General features: G+C 55.8%; 1 protein-coding gene across 4 annotated transcripts in view; it reads left to right on the forward strand.

Annotated features, from left to right (window-relative positions):
* The window catches only part of AXIN1 (axin 1), a 63,430-nt gene that overhangs the window by 34,625 nt on the left and 8,204 nt on the right, over positions 1-20,601 (forward strand). For 3 of the 4 annotated variants that reach the window (XM_047097892.1, XM_047097893.1, XM_047097894.1), the window contains 4 exons: positions 4,226-4,366; positions 8,599-8,695; positions 15,255-15,392; positions 19,924-20,453. In XM_047097892.1, the coding sequence (XP_046953848.1) occupies positions 4,226-4,366; positions 8,599-8,695; positions 15,255-15,392; positions 19,924-20,453 (906 nt within the window). Of the gene's footprint in view, positions 1-4,225; positions 4,367-8,598; positions 8,696-12,373; positions 12,494-12,884; positions 13,002-15,254; positions 15,393-19,923; positions 20,454-20,601 lie in introns of all 4 variants that reach the window. The other variant, XM_047097891.1, reaches the window with a different exon arrangement.

The following is a 20,601-nucleotide window of genomic DNA, read 5'->3' on the forward strand; positions in this document are numbered from 1 at the left end:
TGATTCAGCATCACTTCTGTGACATTCCTGCCCAAGAGTGCCCAGTGAGTGTCACCACAAGGAAATAGTGAACCGTTGTGTAGGGTAACTGCCTGGACTCTTGAGAACGTCGTGTTGGTAAGGATGAGGGTCCAGGTTAAAGGAGGCAGGAGGGAGAAAAACACTCTACGGTCCATAACCGGACAGTGAAACACATCTGAGCTTGTCTTCTGGGTCGGCAGGCCGCGTCATGTCGGTGTTGAACCGCCTCTGCCCCTGTTCCGGGGGCACGTCTGGGCTCAGTGCAGGGAGCAAGGCCTTATGGGCGAGGGGTTGGTGTGCGCCTGGCCTGAGCGCTGGGAGTGGGAGAGGCTGCCGGCAGCCAGCCTGGGAAGGCCCCTGGCCTTCCGTGGAGCGGGCCACATTTCCCGGTGTCCCCGGGGGACGGATCTCTGGTCCAGGCCCGGGGCTTGATGCCATGATCCTGGGATTGTGTTGTGATCTTTACAGGAACTACTGACTGAAGGGTTACTTTATTAGAGAGAGGAGATGGAAAATAAACAGCCAGAAGAAGGCAAGAAAGAAGCAAAAAACACGGAATAGAAGGACAGACAGCAGATAACGAGGTGGTGGACAACCCCTGTTCCCTTAGTAGTCACACCAGATGCAGCAGGACCAAATTGTTTGATTGGAAGAAAGATTGTCCAGCTGGATCTTAACAAGGCTAGCTTTCCCAGCAGACACACGAAAGTAGAATAAGTTAAACATGAAAAGATGGAAAACCCAAGTCCTGCAAACGGCATCCCAGGAGAAAAGGCAGCACAGAGGCAGGATGTTCCCGGTTGGGCATATGTGGGCCCGTCCAGGTTTTATTCTGAGAACATCGAAAGGGACAGAGCAGTGGGCATTTTCTCTGGCCGCAGCACCTGGGAGGTTGGCTACGTTTGCTGTGCCCGTGTGTGTGTGTGCATGTGTGTGAGCACACGCACACTCTCCCTGTCTCCATTTCTGGCTGTCTTGTAGAGACATGGGCTCCACCACATGACATTTCCTCTCGCAGGTCATTGGCCAGAACTTTCTGTGGTGTCAGCCTGCAGCGAAGGCCCAGGGCACTAACGGTCTTGATTCCGAGAGCCAGCTTTATTGTCTACAAGTTTAAAAAGGGAAAAGATAACCGATAGCTCTTCCTCCCTTCTTTTTTATTATTTTAAAAAATTTATTTATATATTTTGAAAGAATGAGCGGGTGAGGGGCAGAGAGAGAGAGAGAGAGAGAGAGAGAGAGAGAGAGAGAGAATCTTAAGCAGGCTCAGAGCTGTCCGTGCAGACCCCGACGTTGGGCTCAAACTCAGGAACCGTGAGATCATGACCTGAGCTAAAGTCGGACGCTCAACTGACTGAGCCCCCCAGGCACCCCTTCCTCTTCTGTTCTGTCTGGTGTGGCTCTTTCTTCTCTCTTCCCTTTGTCATCTGGACTCAGAGCTCATGTACGTAGTGGGCTTGGCTCTGTGCTGCAGGCTGTGGAAAATTAAACCATGTTGTTCTTGCTTTTCACCTAAAGATGGACTTTTTTTGTTGAATTTTTTTTTTTTACATTTATTTATTTTTGAGACACAGAGAGCACAAGTGGGGGAGGGGCAGAGAGAGAGAGAGAGAGAGAGAGAGAGACACACACACACACACAAAGAATCTGAAGCCGGCTCCAGACTCCGAGCTGTCAGCACAGAGCCCGATGCGGGGCTCCAACTCACGAACTGTGAGATCATGACCCAAGCCGAAGTCAGATGCTCAACCGACTGAGCCACCCAGGCACCCCAAGATGGACTTTTTTATACATGTGGGAGGCACGGCTGGGGACCTGTCTGAGGCGTAAGACACACAGTCTTGGACACATCGGAGTCGAAGGCTATGTCCTGCTGGATGGGGTTCTTGCATAGGGGGAGGGCAGAGGTGAGCAGGTGCACGGGTGGAGCGCGTGCTCTGCGGGCTTGGGCTTCCAAGCCGGGATGCCTTTTCCTCTTTAAGTTGGAGTTTTTTTTCTCGTTTGACCAAATGAGTGTTTACAGAAAGTAACCAAAGTTTAATATTGCTTACTCGTAATGGGGAAACTGAAAAAACAGTTTAGCACTTAGCCTGCGATCTGGATTCCAGTGCTGTGGTTATTATGGTGATGATATTGGTGGTTTTATGTTTTTAAGTATAGAAGAGGAATAACAGTGTCATTTAAAAATAATGTTTTATGGTGGGACGGCTGGCTGGCTCCGTCGTTGCACTTGATCTCCAGGTCATGAGTTTGAGCCCCATGTTGGGTGTAGAGCCTACTTTTTACAAAAATTGTTTAAAGTAATAAAAATGAAATTGTATGATTTTTTTTTAAATTTTTTTTTTAACATTTATTTATTTTTGAAAGGCAGAGAGAGACAGAGCATGAACGGGGGAGGGGCAGAGAGAGAGGAAGACACAGAATCGGAAGCAGGCTCCAGGCTCTGAGCCATCAGCCCACAGCCTGACATGGGGCTCGAACTCACGGACCGTGAGATCGTGACCTGAGCTGAAGTCGGACGCTCAACCGACTGAGCCACCCAGGCGCCCCTGAAATTGTATGATTCTTAAAGAGTTTTGATGTGGCAAGCTCCCATCATTCTGTCTGCTTCACGGTAGGAATGATCTAGATGAGGAAATGTACACAGGCACAAGACCAGGGACAGGCATTGGTGTCTCTGTCCTCGTCCCCATCCCTTCCTATGAGCCCTTGGACGGGGCATGTTGTGTACTAGGAGCCTTTGGGCCCTGCCCCTGCCCCCAGCTGGCTGGAACCTGTTAGTGGCCTCCCCAGAGGCTTTGGCGGCTGTGGGTGGGTGGGTCAGAGAAACTGCGTGGTGTTGGACGGTGACCTACTCCTTTCTGGAGACGGACGTGGAGCACATGTTTCCTGAGCCAGCGCGGAACTTCGGTGGCTGTGTCTCCATCCGGTGCTGTGGCCTCATTGGCCAGAATAGGAGGACCACCTGGCTGGCACTTTTCTCATTTTCGTGGCCTCAGGTGCCACCTCTCCTGAGACCGGATGCCAAGGCCCCCCGGGGAGTTGGTCCCCCTTCGGTCGGGCCTCTCTTCTGGCCGTGTTGCCTGGCCCTGCACGTCCTGCGTGATGGGTGTTCAGGGTACCGAGGGGCCTGGTCCCCAGTGTCGTTAGGGCACCTTTTTCTGAGGCTGTGCGTGGCACGAATCGGGCCCGGTGACGCGATGGTTGTCCACAGGGGTTCCATCCCCGTAGAGACGGTCTCCTCTCCCTCTCTGCACTGAGGACACTGGAGTCTGAGGGCCGCCGTGATGCGCCCCAGGTCCCCGCGCTTGGCGCACGCTGGGCACTGTGGGTCGTGGTGCGCTCGACAGAGTGAGGCCGGGGCTCCCGACGGGGCGGCAGTCGGGCGGGTCATGCGAGGCCCCCATATCCCGGCAGCCATCACAGAACGTCTTCGCTTTCCCTGAGCCCCTTGTCGCTACCGGAGGGCAGTCTGGGAGGAGGAGGTGCCTGGCGGGGCGTGGGGGTGGGGTACCTTGACGGGAGAACAGCACGGCCCCCAGAAGTCATTGCCCCCAGAAGTCATTGCGGTGCGACCGGCCCCGAGGGTGCCCGGGAGCTCGGTCCATCGAGCGTCTAACTCCTGGTTTCGCCGCACCCGGCGGGCAGCTTGCAGCCTCCGTAGACGCACGTGTACCTTCACCCCCGGCTCCCGCCTGCGTCCCGTGAGCCTTGTCACACTCGTGCGCCAGAGTCCCGGCTGGCTCCTTGAAGGGGTCGTGGCCTCCTGTGGCCTCAGACTCTGGGGAGAAGCAGCGGGGGTAGGGGCACCGGTGTCGCTGCTGCTGGTGGTGGAGGTGCGCCCCGCTGTGCGGCAAGTAAGCCTGCCAGCAGCGTTCTTTAGAAGACCCGAGAGCAGAATGGCACACGTCCCGTTTGTAGTGACGTGCATAAAAGTGCAAACCAAGGTGACAAGTGTGTGCGCACTTACACGTCTGCCTAAATGCACGCCGAAGATCCGGAAGATGCCGGGGCTTAACCGATCCCTCTGGGAAGAGCAGAGGGGCCGGAGGCAGGACAGAGGCACCGGCTCCTTGTGCTGTGTTTTCTGGATTCTTTACATGTGCGGTTCATAAATCGGTATCTGCACGGATACTCGCCCGTGGATGTGGGTGATTGCGCACGTGTCCTTGGGCTGCTGCTGACCTTTGCTCCCTGTTCACAGGTGCGGGTCCTGGCGGGAGCCTGCCAACCCCTACTACGTCAGCTCCGGCTACGCCCTCGCCCCGGCCACCAGTGCCAACGACAGTGAGCAGCAGAGCCTATCCAGTGATGCCGACAGCCTGTCCCTCACCGACAGCAGCGTGTGAGTCCCCCCTTCTTGGGCGAACCCCGGCAGGCCCCCCGCTGCTGCACGGACAGTCCGCGCTGCGGGACGTGTCCTTGATGGTCCCCGGGGCTGCAGCCACTGCTTCTCCCCAGGCCAAGGCTGCTGGGACCTTTGAAAGAGAAGAAACTAAGGAAGCAGATTCCAGAGCTGCCCGCCTCTCATGCCGTGGTTCAGTTTTGTCTTCGGCATTCGGTCTGGGGTTCGCTTTACAGACAGGTGGCCAAGCAGGGTGGGCGGTGGGGGTGCGGGCCTCCTCTGGCAGGGCTGCTTCCTGGGCAGGGGTGCCTCTCCGTACTTGTCACTGTTCAAAATCTACTCCCTGTCACCTACTTGGCATAGGGGATGGGAAGACAGGAGCCGGAGGGGAGTCGTTACAGCTGGTTCCGGGCCAGCCCCACTGCCTGGTCGATTCAGGGACAGCTACTGGGGCTGCAACACATCTCTGAGGCCTCAGTGACCGTCAAGAACCACCTTGAGCCTTAGCGGCCCTCGGTGGTGACAGTGGACCGTATTCTCCCATCGTCCTCCCCAGGGAAGCCCTCCCTTTGTGAGAAAGTACTTATTTTCCAACACTCTTCCTTTGCTTTGGTAGGTGGCTTTTTGGGACCACCCAAAGAGTGGTGTAAAACACCCTGTTGTTATATCAGGGCATTGCCCAACCAGCCTATCAACGTCATGTGGGGTCTTGGCCACCCATGAACATCAGACGTACCCAGCTCTAAGACTGTGTGCCATTCGCCATCTGACCACCACTGATGGCAAGTCCCCGGCCAGGGCCAGGGGCTGAGGGCCGAACCGCGGGCACCCTCCCCGCACAGAAGCTGCAGGGCACCCTCCCTGCACAGAGGCTGCAGGGGTGTGGGCCAGGACCACCAGCAGGGGGGGGGGGGGCAGCAACTGTCAACCGGTCGCTGGGGGATTTCTTCTCCAGCCAGCTTGTTTCTTCACGGGAAACATTTTGGAAAATCAGGTAGGGTTAAATAAGAAAGAAAAAAAGGGTTACTAAACCCTTTTTTAAATTTGTGGTCCCACTTTCTGTGCCGTTTTCATACTTGCTGCCTCCCCTTTGCCTACGCCCCTGCCTGTGGTGTGCACTCGCCACTTCTGCAGGCTACCCTGTGTCGCCACGCATCCGGGGCCCCTTTCTCTTTTCCTCTTTGGTGGCCACATGGTGGTGACGTCACAAGATGGGTCTGTCCCTTTGGGTTCAACTTGTGTGTGTATATTGACTATTTCATCCTTCTTTGTGTCACATCTTTCTTTTTTTTTTAACGTTTATTTATTAGAGAGAGACAGAAAAGAGCATGGGAGGGGCAGAGAGAGGGGGAGACACAGAATCTGAAGCAGGCTCCAGGCTCTGAACTGTCAGCACAGAGCCTGACGCAGGGCTTGAACTCACAAATCACAAGATCGTGACCTGAGCCAAAGTCGGATGCCCAACCGACTGAACCACCCAGGTGCCCCCCCCCTTTTTTTAGTTTATTTTTAGAGAGAGAGAGAGAGAGCAAGCAGGGGAGGGGCGGAGAGAGGGAAAAAGAGAATCCCAAGGAGGCTCAACCGACTGAGCCCCTCAGCCACCCCCTTTGCATCACATCTTTAAGATAAAATGTTGACGTGTTTTTAGCAGTTTCTTACTTGAAATGACTGTGCTTTTAGCAGTGCCCACTGTGACCCCCACTCGCAGCTGATGGCTCGGGATCGTGCCCTCGTGCTGTTTGGTTTTCTCCTCCCAGAAATTGGTTACTACGATGAAGATTCATTTGCCAGTACATTTTTCTCATAAAGTCTGTTAATTCACTCTAAGAAAAGGACATATGTTTGCTGAAGGGAAGATCTAAAGTTTTTAAAGTATTTTTTTCCTGATGTTCTGTTCATGTTGGCTTACTCTAAGACTGAGAAACATAGGAATAGTAGGGGCGCCTGGGTGGCTATTGGCTAAGCGTCCGACATTGGCTCAGGTCATGATCTCATGGTTCATGAGTTTGAAGCCCGTGTTAGGCCCTGTGCTGACAGCACAGAACCCGCTTGGGATCCTGTGGCCCCCTGTCTCCCTGCCCCTCCCCTACTTGTGTGCACTCCCTCTCTCCCTGTCTCCCTGTCTCCCTGTCTCCCTGTCTCCCTCTCTCCCTGTCTCCCTCTCTCCCTCTCTCCCTCTATCTCAAAAAATAAACATTAAAAACATTTTCCCCTCTTTCCTTCTGCTCCCTCCCCTGTGTGTGTGTGCTCTCCCTCTTTCTCTCAAGTAAAAAAAAAACAAACAAACATAATAATAATAAATAAATAAATGTGTGCTTTTTTTTTAATTTTTTCAAAAAAACGTAGGAGTAAATTTAGAATGTATTTGAATATACGTCAGAGGCAAAAAGTAGCATGGTGCGTTTCTTCTGCATTATTTCTCCTGGGCACAGCTGCCCTCGGCACGTCAACCACACAGTAAAAACGGTCGCATGGCTCACTAGACTTTGGACGTGGGTGTCCAAGGACAGTGCCTCATCCGGAGGCATGTGGGACCTTTAACCAGTGCCCGGTCAAAGCGTATGAGAAACAAGTTGGTGGCTCGGGGACACCTGGGCAAAACCCTCCGGGCAGATGACGACATCTTTTAATGCGTTTGACTTGCCTGCTGCTTGACAGCTGTCCCCTGAGGTGCCCCTGCTGGAGTGCTGAGCCAGTCACACTGCACACCCAGCTGGTGCCCTGATAGCCGGGACACCGAGGCAGTGACAGGAGAGGTGGGCTGTCCCAGCCTCATTCTGCCTCATTCAGCCAAAGTCTACCCTTTCCACCCAGACCAGGGCTCTCAGGAATATGATTTTAAGAGGAGAATGTTGCATCCCTGCCTGTAAGCAAAGCCGCCGAGCCGGGGGCCCAGCAGTTAAGAAATGAGATCAGAATTGTGTGCACGTGTGGATCCTGCTGGCAAGTAGGAGCACTGCTCTGAGAGCGCCCCAGCCCTGTCCCCCCACACCCCCTTCCCTGGGCCGTGCTTGGGAAGGAGGCCAGGGGACGCAGATCTTCACCCACTGGAGGCCAGGGAGGCCGAGGTCTTTCAACAGCCAGATGGTTTACAGACCCCTCCCTTCCAGCTGTCAGAGCTGGGAACCCGCTCAGGAGTTCTTCAGTGAGGAGGAGGTGGGGACCCAGAGGAGCCACTCTCTCTAGGCATCCTGCTCTGGCGGGCGTCGTCACGTCACAGTGGCTCCTGTTGGCCACTGTGCTTCTTAGCGTAGATTTAAAGTGCGGAGAGGACTGGAGAGCGGGAGGGATCGGGTCCGTGCAGTGGGTGAGGTGTTAGAGCTGGCATGTGTCTTGAGTAGGTACATTCAGTCATGCACAGACAACATGTGATTTGATTCATACGTTTATTACAATCTTCAAGAGGGTTTATAACTAAAACTTACGTCAAGGAAGCTAATTTGCGTACCCTCAGAGAGAGAACGCTGCCTTTCCAGTCTACCTTGGAAGACAGTAGGTAACATAGAACCTGGGAGATCTGTTCCAGTGGGATCTAAATTGTCTTGGCTGTCCATGTTTTGGTCTGTTTACAGCACCCCTGCCAGACAGGCACCTGGGCGTTCAGTGACAGGTCAGTGAATGTTTCAGGCTTTGTGGCCACATACGGTCTCTGTCACATATTCCTTTCCTGCTTTTCTTCCCCCCCAATTTTATTTTATTTTTCTTTTTATGTTTTTATTTATTTTTGAGACAGAGAGAGACAGAGCATAAGCAGGGGAGGGGCAGAGAGAGAGGGAGACACAGAATCTGAAGCAGGCTCCAGGCTCTGAGCTGTCAGCACAGAACCCGACGCGGGGCTCAAACTCACAAACCGCGAGATTGTGACCTGAGCCGAAGTCAGATGCTTAACCGACGGAGCCACCCAGGCGCCCCTTCCCCTTCAAGTTTTGAGAGAGAACACAAGTGGGGGAGGGGCAGAGGGAGAGAGCGAGAATCTTAAGCAGGCTCTATGCTCAGTGTGGGACCCGACAGGGGCTCGATCCCGCGACTCCGGGATCATGACTTGAGCTGAAATGAAGAATAAAATGAAATGACGCTCATCCTACTGAGCCACCGAGGTGCCCCTTGTCCACTGCTGTAGAAAACGGAGAAACCCTTGTTAGCTCTCCGGCCGTGGAGAGCAGGCCTCGCCAGCTGCACTTCCCTGAGCTGTTTGTCTTGCACTCACGCCGGGCTCTCTCTCCTCCGGACAGGGATGGAGTCCCGCCGTACAGGACCCGTAAGCAGCACCGCCGGGAGATGCAAGAGAGCGTCCAGGTCAACGGGCGGGTGCCCCTACCTCACATCCCTGTAAGTTCTGGCCGCGCAGCCCTGCGCCCTGTCTCCTGGGCCCTCTGGGACCATGCCCACCCTTTCTCCCTCCACCCCCGGCCACTGTGGCACTGGGCAGCGGGAAGGGCATTGCTTCCTGCGGGCTCAGCTCATGTCCAGGCATAGCGTTGGTCAACACGAGGTCACGCCCCACAGGCTGGCGAGGACAGTGTGGGCGACTTGTAGGCCCTCACGTTCCCTTCACAGGGGCAGGGAGGGCCTCACGTAGCACCTGCTGTGCAGTCTTCCCGTCCTGCTAAGTGACGTGCTGTCCTCGATGTGGGAGAGCAGCTCTGAGCCCCTGTCCCTGGCTCGATACCGGGCCCGGCCCCTGCACGGGCCACCTCCCTGTGGCTCCATGCGGAAGCCTGACAGCGGCGACGCTCAGCGCCTCTCATCCCAAGTTACTGTGAGCACTTGCTGTGGGAGGTGCCTCAGCTTCGCCTCCTGGGAGGAAATAGTGAGGTGACAGTAGTCCCCCCGACTGTGGGCGCCGGAGGGGGGGCTTCGCAGAGCAGGCAGGCAGCCCGCCCCCACCTGCAGAGACCTCTTTATCTTGGCGTGCCGACCGAACGGGAAAGACTTCTCAGGGAAGAGAAGGAGGGCTTGCAGGAGTCTCAAACTGTTGGTGCTGCAAGCAGCTGTCCGCGGTTCCTGTGCAGGTGAAGGGGACGTCTCTCGGGGTCACCGCACACTCATCCGTGGCCAGTTCTTTGCTTAGAGTCTTTTAGCTAATTTCCAGGTAAGAAAGGTGATTTTTATGGTTGAGCAGAAAGGTTGTGGGTATGTTCTTGCTTCTGAGAAGAGGATGGGTGGTCAGTGTTAGGGGCACCTGGGGGACTCGGTCGGTTCAGTGTCATGACCTCAGGTTCGGCTCAGGTCATGACCTCACTGCTGGCGGAGTCAGGCCCCGTGTCGGGCCCTGTGCTGACAGCGCGGAGCCTGCCTGTGATTCTCTTCCTCTCTCTCTCTCTCTCTCTCTCTCTCTCTCTCTGTGCCTCTCCCTGCTTGCGTGCTCTCTAAATAAATAAATAAATGTTTGGGGCGCCTGGGTGGTGCAGTCGGTTAAGCGTCCGACTTCAGCCAGGTCACGATCTCGCGGTCCGTGAGTTCGAGCCCCGCGTCGGGCTCTGGGCTGATGGCTCAGAGCCTGGAGCCTGTTTCCGATTCTGTGTCTCCCTCTCTCTCTGCCCCTCCCCCGTTCATGCTCTGTCTCTCTCTGTCCCAAAAATAAATAAACGTTGAAAAAAAAAAATTTAAATAAATAAATGTTTAAAAAAAGGAAAAAACAGAAAAGCCTGGTCAAGCATCTTGTCACCTCCCAGCACAGACTTGACCTAAGCCAGGCGCCGACAGCGTGTGCTCGGGAGGAGTGGATGCTGCTGCTGGTGGTCTGTGTGCACGTGTGTGCCTGCGTGTGCGTGCACGCTGCCGGGGCCCCTCAGGGCTCCCCCGTAGGGAGCACCAGCCGGAGTCGGAGCGCAGCCGGGGCCTGCACACGTCTTCACCTCGCTGTAGGCTGGTGCGTGTGTCTCCTAGCTCTCTTCAGAGATCCTTTTTGTTCTTTGTGTTTTGTGGTTTTTTGAAGGGTTATTTATTTATTTTCAGAGAGGGGGCAGGGAGTGGGGGAAGGGCAGGGAGAGAGGGAGACAGAGAATCCCAAGTAGGCTCCGCACTGTCAGCACGGAGCCTGATGCAGGGCTCGGTCTCAGATGGTGACCTGAGTCGGTACCGAGTCAGACGCTTAACTGACCCCCCAGGTTCCTCTCTTCATGGATGTGTAAACTCAGGACTGGGCCTGGGCAGGGGGAGCAGTAGGGGTGCCTGGGTACCCTGTGTCCCAGAAAGGAAGGGGGTGAGTGGACACAGGAGCCACGTGGAGGCGCTCCCTCCCACCAGGCCACCAAAGCGTGAGGGTCAGTGGTGGTGAGGCGGGAACGTGCGCGTCTCCGCTGATGGACTGAACACACCGGGAGTGTGATGAGCAGCAGGACACCTGCACCGGCCCAGGTGAAGCTGTCGCTCCCATGGGAAAAAGTGACTTCGGGGCAGGGGTGCCATCTTCGGCCGTGAGGGGGCCCGTGGATGCTGCCCCCTCGAGGACCATGAGAGGCCCGGGGCCTCTTGCCGGAGAAATCAGCAGGACACAGCCCACGTTGAGGGCCACCCTGCCCAAGAACTGGCTTCAAATTTTCAAAAGTCACAGGGTCACAAAAGTCCAGAGGAGACAGCCTCGTTCCAGACTGAGGGAGTGCAGAGAAATGGTCCAGCTGAGTGCCGTGGCCGTGCAGGGCCTGTGGGGCCTCGGGGTCCAGGGATGCTCATGTCAGGGAGCCCTCCTCTGTGGGACGCCTACCAACCAATCTGGCGATAGGATCTGATTCAAACAATTAAACGGCATATTCAAGAAAACCAAAAGAGAAAGTTGGTGAGCCGGAATATAGACCTGGAAAGATGTCTCAGAATGCGGCACAGAGAATCAGGAAGAGACAAGAGTCAGAAGTGTCATTGGGGGAATGTTCCAGAATCGAGGAAGGCAAGGCATCTTCAGTCTCTGGAAGGTCCTGGCCAAGTCAGCGTGAAGGCAGAGCTGAGAGAGGCAGGCATGGCAGCGTGAGCCTGGCTTTACCGTGCGGTGTGTACAGTGCTGTGGCCCACAGGCTTCCAGCCTCGGCCGCCCAGCCCCCCGGCAGGGCTAAGAGCGTTCTTGGGCACCACGCTGACCCCCGGGCCTGACCCTGTGCAACCATTCGGTGAAAGCAGGAGTCCTGTGCGTCCTGGTGACTTCTGAGTGCTGGTTACCTTCCAGGGGAGGCTTAATGAGCCCTGCTCCTTGAGCTGTTCACACGTTCAGGGGAACAGGTCGTGGCTGGGATGGACTGGGCACGGCCAGGCGGTTGGTGCAGATGCTGGGGGCAGTGAGGGGGGGGCAGAGGTCACCGGCCTCCTCACCCGCCTGGGCTTCGTTTTCCGGGGACCAGCGTTAGAAGATGTCGCCCGCGTGCTTCTCGGCGGCATGGGGAGCTTCGTGGTCTCTCCAGGGGCCCCTCTGCATCTGTCTGATAGCTCAGCAGAGGGGCCTGGCGGGGGTGTGCTTGGGTAGCCCGTTGAGGCGGTGGGGCGCGGGGGGGGTGGTCTCAGCAGAAGCGCTGCCTGGGTGAGCTGGCGTCTGCCGTCAGCACTGGGCACAGCCTGGAGCCCAGCCTGGCTGTGTGGTCAGGGCAGACAGGCCAGCACGTGGCTCAGAGTTAAGAGCGAAGAGAGGGCATGCTGCATCCGTTCTGTCCGGCGTGGAAATGAAGCAGGAGAAACCTCACCGAAGGGGAGTCGGGAAGCCAGTGGGGGGAGCTCTCGTGCCAACCCAGCAGGAGCGTCCGTTACAGGGAAGGACGCGCTGCGTCCCCTACCCACTGCGTCCCACCCCTGCAGCTCAGCCAAGGAGAAGCCTTTGTCGCCCCAGACGCTTGCTTCTCTCCAGTGGACTTCCATTCACAGCAGCCCTCCCAACTCCCCTTCTCCGTAAGATGACGTCTTTGCCTTTGTTTGTGGGAGTAGTCTATCACTTTTGCCATACAATGCTTGTCCCCAGTTGCAGTTCTTTGTTACTCCTAAATAAAACCATTTTTGCTGGTAGAATAACTGACTTTTATTTTTAAGGGCAACATTTTTTATCTAACAAACCAGAAGAAAATGTTCCCCATCTTGGCCGAGGTCGTGGAGTCCTGTGATTGGGGTGTCTCTTCTGTGGCTGGTGACACCCGCCTGCCCCAGGAACCTGTGCGTGTCTACTTTGTCGTTGGGCCGGAGACTTGGGGTGGGTCTCAGGGGAGGCAGCATCCGGGGAGCGCGGGCGAGAGGCAGACACTGTGCTGCCCCGAGGTAGGTGGGTGGGCTGTGCCTGGTGGTCCTTGCTGCGTGACCAGGACGAGGGGCTGTGTGTGGGTGTCGGTGCAGGGGCACAGAGGCACCACCACGTGGGGGACCCCGCTGACTTTCCAGTCATGAAAGGTCTACTCCTTGATGCCCGAGGGAGGGGCCATCTGAACTACCCAGAAGGTCCACAGTTGTAATTACTGGGACTTTCTCCTTTGTGACTTCTTTTGTTCCTCCACAGCCGGAACGTTACCCGTTTTTCCACAGAGCTGGTAATTATTGTCATTTCTGACAGTTTCCCATTTTCAGAAGCACAGCCGTGCAGCCTAGAGGCTCTTTTCCAGAACTCCTGAGCTTGGGGGCAGGCATCCGCCGCAGGGCCGAGCCTCGCACGCGTCCTCACTCCACGTGGGTGCGTTTCCGTCTCGTGGGGACTTCTCACTCTGCCCTTTCTCTGCGTGTGCCGTCTCACGGTCAGCACCGCTCAGTGCTTGCCACCTGGACGTCTGGCCTTGCTCTCTCAGTCCCATGCAGGTCACTGCCCTCTGCTCAGTTCAGTCCCCGGAGAAGCCAGCCTGCTGGCCTCGGGCCTTTCTTGTCCACTGGGATATGCTGTCCGCAAAGACTCCCTTCCGGGTCTCGGCCTCATGGCTGTCCCTACTGCCCAGGCTCTTCTGAGAACACTGGGCACCCCCGGACCTTTCGCACCAGCTCTCTCTGTTGAAGTGTTAGCTTGTGTCCTGGGCTTGCCCTCCCCTGCTTCCCTCTCCGGACCCTTCCGAGCTTTCTGCAGCCGCCCCTGAGCTCATCGAGGCCAGTGATAGCCCCACACGTGGGCATTTGTCCCCGAGCCCTTCCCATGATTTTCTCACCTAAGCTTACCTGTTTCTGAGGTTCTGTCGTTTTGTAGATGAGAAACATAGAGTCAAAACTGTGCCCAGGGGCACTGCCCCCGCTCAGGCTCCTGCCCCACACGGAGTCCTCCCTGCTCAGCTTGCTGTACATCTGAAGTCCAGGGTTCTAGATCGCCACTATCCATCCAGGAGATCAGAGAGGACTCCTGTGTGTCACCCTGTCTCGGGCTACTCCCTCCTCCGTCTGCCCTCCTGCCCTGTCCGAGCCCCCTGGGCTCTCTCCTCTCCTCTCCTCTTGGCAGCTCCCCGGTGACCCCATCCCCCTCAACAGGGGGGTGGTGGCTTAGATTTTAAAAAATATGTATATTTTTTTAATTTTTGAGAGAGAGACAGAGTGCAAGCTGGAGAGTGGCAGAGAGAAAGGGGGACAGAGGGCTCGAAGCTGGGCTCTCCGCTGTCAGCACAGAGCCCAGTGTGGTGCTTGAACTCAGGAACCATGAGATTGGAACCTGAGCTGAAATCAGGGTTTGGATGCTTAACTGACTGAGCCACCCAGGCGCCCAAGTGGCTTAGATTTTTAAAACACGTTTGCGCTAAAAGATATTGTTAGGACAGCTGATCAAATTAAAATAAGGCCTGATTAGGTAACAGTAATGTTAGACTTTTAAAACATGTAGTGACCTAACACAGACCTAATGTGATGGTCACCAGGGCTCTGTTGTCCCTCCTGGCTTAGTGCTGGGTAAAGGAGACCTTAGACAAGAAAAGGGGGCAGTGAGGAACCCAGCAGAAGGGGCAAGTGTGAACACTCGTTTTAAGAGAAAACGCAGGTTTCTGGGAATGCAAAGTGGTGTAGCCACTCTGGAAAACAGTATGGTGGTTCCTCAAAAAACCTAAACATAGAAGTACCCTTCGACCCAGCAATTGCACTACTAGGCGTTTATCCAAGGGATACAGGTGTGCTGTTTCAAAGGGACACGTACCCCGATGTTTATAGCAGCACTATCGACAACAGCCAAAGTATGGAAAGAGTCCAAATGTCCATTGCCGGAGGAATGGATAAAGAAGATGCGATATATGGGACTCCTGGGTAGCTCAGTCGGTTGAGTGGCTGACTTCAGCTCAGGTCATGATCTCACGGTCTGTGAGTTCGAGCCCCGCGTCGGGCTCTGTGCTGCCAGCTCGGAGCCTGGAGCCTGCTTCAGGTTCTGTGTCTCCCTCTCTCTCTGCCCCTCCCCTGCTCATGCTCTGTCTCTCTGTCTCAAAAATAAATAAAAACAAATTTAAAAAAAGATGTATATTTATACGATGGAGTATTACTTGGCAATCAAAAAGAATGAAATCTTGCCATTTGCGACTATGTGGATGGAACTGCTGGAGGGTGTTATGCTCAGTGAAATTAGAGAAAGACAAAAATCATGACTTCACTCCTATGAGGACTTTAAGGGACAAAACAGATGAACATTAGGGAAGGGAAACACAAATAATATAGAAACAGGGAGGGGGACAAAAGAGAAGAGACTCATCAATATGGAGAACAAACGGAGGGTTGCTGGAGGGGGTGTGGGAGGGGGGATGGGCTAAATGGGGAAGGGGCACTAAGGAATCTACTCCTGGAATCACTGTTGCACTACATGCTGACTAATTTGGATATAAATTTAAAAAAATAAAAAATAAAACAAGTTAAAAAAACGAAACAAAACGCGCGTTTCGGGGCTCCTCCTGGTCACCCGGAGAGTGCCCGTGTGCCATCTTGACGGGGCTGGCAGTTCAAGGCTGCACGTGGCTGGCTAATCAGTGTCTCCTTGCAGCGCACTTACCGAATGCCAAAGGAAGTCCGCGTGGAGCCCCAGAAGTTCGCCGCGGAGCTCATCCACCGCCTGGAGGCCATCCAGCGGACACGGGAGGCCGAGGAGAAGCTGGAGGAGCGGCTGAAACGCGTCCGGATGGTGAGTGAGCCTTCTGGGAGAGGCCACGGTGCGGCTCGGGTTCCGGATGATCTTACTGCGTTTTGGTGGAGTTGAGGGCAGCTTCGGGCTCCCACGAGCTCCCTCCTGGGTCTCCCAGAGTGCTGGCTCCCGACGCCCTCTGACCCTGCCCCGGTGGCCGGCCGCTCTGCTGTGACGGGGGCCCGTCTGAAGCCGCCACCGCTCCTGTGCGGTCTTCACCGTCTCCTGGGGAGGAGGTCCCCCTGGCGGGGACCCTGAGCCCGGTCTGGGAGCAACCAGTAGGCACTCAGCAGCCGCTCCTTGGCCTGCGGGGAGCTGGGGTTCCTGTGCCACCTGCTTCTGGGGAGGTGTGGAGAGGCGGGCAGAGACCACGCCCTGCTGTCATCCCCAGGCGGTGGCCACACCGGAGCTACATCGGCTCGGCTCAGGAAGGCAGTTTTGGCAGACGACTCAACGCGTACCACGTGCATACTGACCTCTCCTTTCAGCCCAACCCCCTTCCTGCTCCTTCCCGTGTCCCACATGCCCCCGTCGCCCCGCCAGGTCCCAGGGGCGCCGGGCACACGTGTGGAGCAGAGTGTGCCCTTGGCACGGGGCCTGGGGGCTCCCACCTGTCATCCCGAGTGCAGAAAGGGTCACGTTCAGAAATAGGCTCCTGGGCCTTGTTTTCTGACCCGTGGCCTTGCCGGGCAGAACGTGGAGTGCTGGGACAATTACGTGTGGTTTGTGACTTACCTGCTCTGATACTTCTCGGCCTGTAGCTGTCAAAGAGACATGCGGCTTATGTGGCCTGTGGGCGTCATCCTGCAAGACTCATTCCCACGTGTGCTCGGGTTTCCGTCCTGAGATGTTGACGACAGACATGTCCCTTGAGCACGGCCTTCCCCTTGCTTCTCACGCCTCACCAGGTTGTGTGTCCCCGAGGCCCCAGTGCCCTGTGCTCCCAGAGCCAGGCGCCACTGTGTCGCTGGAGACAGGCCTTTGCTTTTCTCCAGCAGGTAGGAATCTCCTTCTGAAACTAAGAAAGGTCACCACTGGCAGCACCCGGCCGGCTCGGTCGGTGGAGCGTACGACTCTTCCTCTCAGGGTTGTGAGTTCAAACCCCACGTTGGGTGTGGAGTCTGCTTTAAAAAAAAGAAAAAGGAAAAACAGTCACCAACAAGTGGCGTCTTGCACGTTTTCCCTCAATACCTCATGCCCGATGCCTGAAACCCAAACCATGACTGCTGTGGGGGTGCCTGGCGCATCGCTTGGTAGAGCATCCGACTCTTGATTTTGGCTCAGGTCGTGATCCTAGGGTCATGGGATTGAGCCCCACATAGGACTCTGTGCTGAGCGTGGAGCCTGGTGGGATTCTGTCTTCCCCTCTCTGCCCCTCTTGCAGTCTCGCTCTCTTTCTTTCTCTCTTTCTCTGTCTCAAAACACAACACAAAGAAAAACACACCCCAAACAGGATTGTTCTTGAAGGAATTGTTTCTCTACCTGATCACCCGATACTCATTTACAACACGGACCTGAGCCCTGCTCAGACTCTGTCCGAACCCCCAGGAGGGGCCTGCTGTCTCACCTTCCGTGTTCCCCCGGTGAGTCATGTGCACCTGAAGTCTAGAGATGCCATCGTAAGGGTAGTCATGGGGCCCAGCCACAGTCACACCTGGCGGTTTCCTGTCCTGCCCTCCATGCATCACACACGGTGCTGTGCCCTTGCCGTCCAGGGTTCCGGAGCCCCCTCATAGGACACCCAGGTTTGAAATGAGGGGCCACCCCACCCCCCACATTTTTCAGATTTCGAATAGCGTTTCAAAACCTGGGGTTCGCGGTGGGCACCAGGAAGGCTGGGGTGGTCACCGAGGTGAATGGCCAGATGGTGTGCTCTCCGAGAGGGAGCCCGCATGAAAGTTTTTGGTTGTTTTTTTTTTTTAACATTTATTCATTTTTGAAAGGCAGAGAGAGACAGAGTGTGAATGGGGGAGGGGCAGAGAGAGAGGGAGACACAGAAACAGAAGCAGGCTCTAGGCTCTGAGCTGTCAGCACAGAGCCCGGCATGGGGCTTGAACTCATGGACCGAGATATCATGACCTGAGCCGAAGTCGGCCACTCAACTGACTGAGCCACCCAGGCGCCCCTATGAAAGTATTTTTAAGCACCTGGGCAGGGACACTAGGTTTTTCTTACCGGCATCTTCTTGTCTCCCTCCCTCGTAGTGACCTGGTGACTCCCATGGAGGCAACGCAGTGCTGGCCTGGGCGCCGGGCGTGTGCTGACCCGCTGCCTGTTTGCCAGTCTGGGTTGCAGCGAGGGTGGGGGCGGACGTTCAGTGGGCATCCACGGAGGCCACCTTCCCCGTCAGGGTCCAGCAGAGGCCTCCGTGAGTGAAGGGACTGTTAGGGCGTGGCCTGTCAGGTAACCTTCTTTGAGAAATCAGTGTCGGACACAGAGTTGCCGTGAGGTACGGCGGGTTTTACAGGAGCCAAGCCCTGGTTTGCGTGCCGTCGTGGGGCTGGCACCGTGGCACGTCCGCGGCCCAAGCATGCCTCCGTCAGTGCCTCCTGAGTACGCTCACGAAGTAAAAGTACCCTGTGGTTTGTGAAAGAAGTTTAAGGCAGGAGACTTTCAAACCTTCTTGCCGTAGAACCCAGCTGTGGTAATTGTGTCAAGTTTGTCCTCGTGGCTCCGTGTGCCCGTGGCCCTGCAGGTCACTGTGCGGGATGGGCATTTTAACAACCATCGGTATTCGGTGTATTTTTCTCATGTCTGAGTCTTAGTCTCCTGTTGTCTGCGGCCTCCCTGTCGGGGGCGTGCGGTTGTGCCTGGATCTCCCAGGAGCTGTCACGGGGGGCTGGGCCCGGCCACAGAGGTTCCCCAGTGCCTGTGACTTAACACAAGATGTTCAAACGAGTAGCCCCTTGTATTTCCTGGGTATCGATTCGGGAACGAATCGGCAGGCCCACGGTGGCGTCTGGACAGGATTGCCGGGCTCTGTGTCACAGTCTCTGGCCTGTAGCCACTCTGTCCCCATAGGCTTCCCTCGGACCCTGGGGGGCTCGCTGCCCCACAGCTGGCTGTGCGGTTCCATCGGATGCCCTGAGTGTTTAAAAACAAAACAGGAGAAAGTCAATTTTAATTACGTATGTACAGGGAATCCGCGTGGACGTGAGAGTCCCTGTCTTGTATGATTTTACAAAATAAGGCTCATATAAATATGCCATAAACTATAGTCTTTTTTTAAAGAAGAATAACTACAAATTTTTAAATAAGAGTTTTGTTGTAAAATTCGGAAAATAAGAACAAAGAAGAAAGTGAAAATTCTTAGCTAGACAGTTTGGTGAACCTGTAACATTTCAAAACCGTAAAACCGATTTCCTACATGTGCAGAGCCACCGAGACAAGCTGGCTCTCAGCCCAAGCTGTCCGTCACCACCCCGTGCCGCCCCCCGGGGACTGCAAGAGCCCCTCTTCCTTAACCGTAGGGGTCAGTGTCCGTCGATGGCAGAGTGGGGGGTCCGGCATGGGACGTGGGGTGGGGAGCCCAGGGCCCCGGTGTGCCCGAGAGGGGCGTGTTCACCCTCCCCGCAGCCATGCGCCTGCCCTCTGTCCTGCTCCGTGCCACCTGTGACCTGAGCGTGGACTGAAGTGTCTGCAGCTGACCGCCTGTCCTGGTGACGTGGAGACGCTTTCCCATAAGTGAAAAGTTTCTTGTGGATTTTGTGAGATTTGTTTCTGGTACAGTACAGGGGTAGCTGTCCCATCCTTTCTGGTCACTACCGGATGTACCCACCATTATTCTGTTTTCCACAATTCAGTGAGATGAGAAAATAAATACAGGATTTGGCTGGTCAGATGTTATATTTACAGATAGGGTCCTGTTGGCTGCCAGAGACTCCAGAGAAACCCAACTGGATTTAGTGTGACAGTTGACCCAGAATCACAGAGCAGAGCAATTAAGCAGAAAACGAGCTCTTCTGTACAAGGGCGTATTCCCTTTGAAAATGTAATGGGAAAGGGACGATCAGGTTGCACAGTCGGTTAAGCGTCTGACTCTTGATCTGGACTCAGGTCATGATCTCCCTTGGGCCCCACATCAGGCTCTGTGCTGACAGAGTGGAGCCTGCTTAGGATTCTGTGTCTCTCCCTCTCTCCCTGCCCCTCCCCCCCCAAAATAAATAAACTTTAAAAGCAAACAAAAGAAAATATAATGGAAAACATGGAAATAAAATTGAGGACTAGGAAAATCAACTGAAGAAATAAAAATATCTTTATTGAGAAGCGTAAAAGAACTAAGTCCCTCTGGAGGTTTCTCAGTGGGCGGGATTGGGTGGGCGTTGTGGTCCTCGAGCCTCCGGTGCGTGGTGGGCGTGCTCACTCTCTCACGCTCCCCAGCGCCCAGTGCCTCACCTGGCCTGCTCATCCTGGGCTCGGTGCTTCCAGCCCCCGAGATGGAGCGTTGCGGGCCTATTTCTTTGTTTCCGCGAGGGCGAGGTTTCTATGACTCGGCCGGTGCCAGGAGGTGACTCGTGACCTTGTCCTGCAGGAGGAAGAAGGTGAGGATGGTGACATGCCCTCTGGTCCCCCGGGGGCCACTCATAAGCTGCCTTTGGCCACAGCCTGGCACCACTTCCCGCCCCGCTATGCAGACGTGGGCTGCGTGGGTCTGCGGGACGCGCACGAGGAGAACCCTGAGAGCATCCTGGATGAGCATGTGCAGCGGGTCATGAGGACGCCGGGCTGTCAGTCGCCGGGGCCCGGCCACCGTTCCCCTGACAGCGGGCACGTGCCCAAGATTGTGGGGGTCCTAGGGGGCGTGCCCCCTGGGCACAGTAAGCACGCACCTAAGTCCGGGGTGAAGCTGGACGCAGCCGGCCCACACCTGCACAGGCACGGCCACCACCACAGTCACCACGGGGCGGCCAGGCCCAAGGAGCAGGCTGAGGCTGAGGCCGCCCGCCGCATCCCGGGCAGCTTCTCTTGGGGCCCGGAGCTGCACGGCCACACAGCCAAGCCCCGTAGCCACTCAGAGAGCGTGGGCACCGCCCCCAATGCCAGCGACAGCCTGGCCTACAGGTGAGTGTCTGTGGCAGCCTGGGCCTTGCTTTGGGATCGGGGCTGTGGTTTCTTCATCCCTGAACCTGAATCAGTAAGGGCCACGTGCGCCTTCCCGGGGAGGAAGGGGTCACAGTGAGAGGCTGTGTCTCCTGAGGGTTCTGTTCAG

Source organism: Lynx rufus, unplaced genomic scaffold, assembly GCF_022079265.1.
Source record: "Lynx rufus isolate CCGP_SWC_20201006 ecotype Redwood Valley unplaced genomic scaffold, mLynRuf1.p SCAF_43, whole genome shotgun sequence".
Classification (NCBI taxonomy): Eukaryota; Metazoa; Chordata; class Mammalia; order Carnivora; family Felidae; genus Lynx; species Lynx rufus.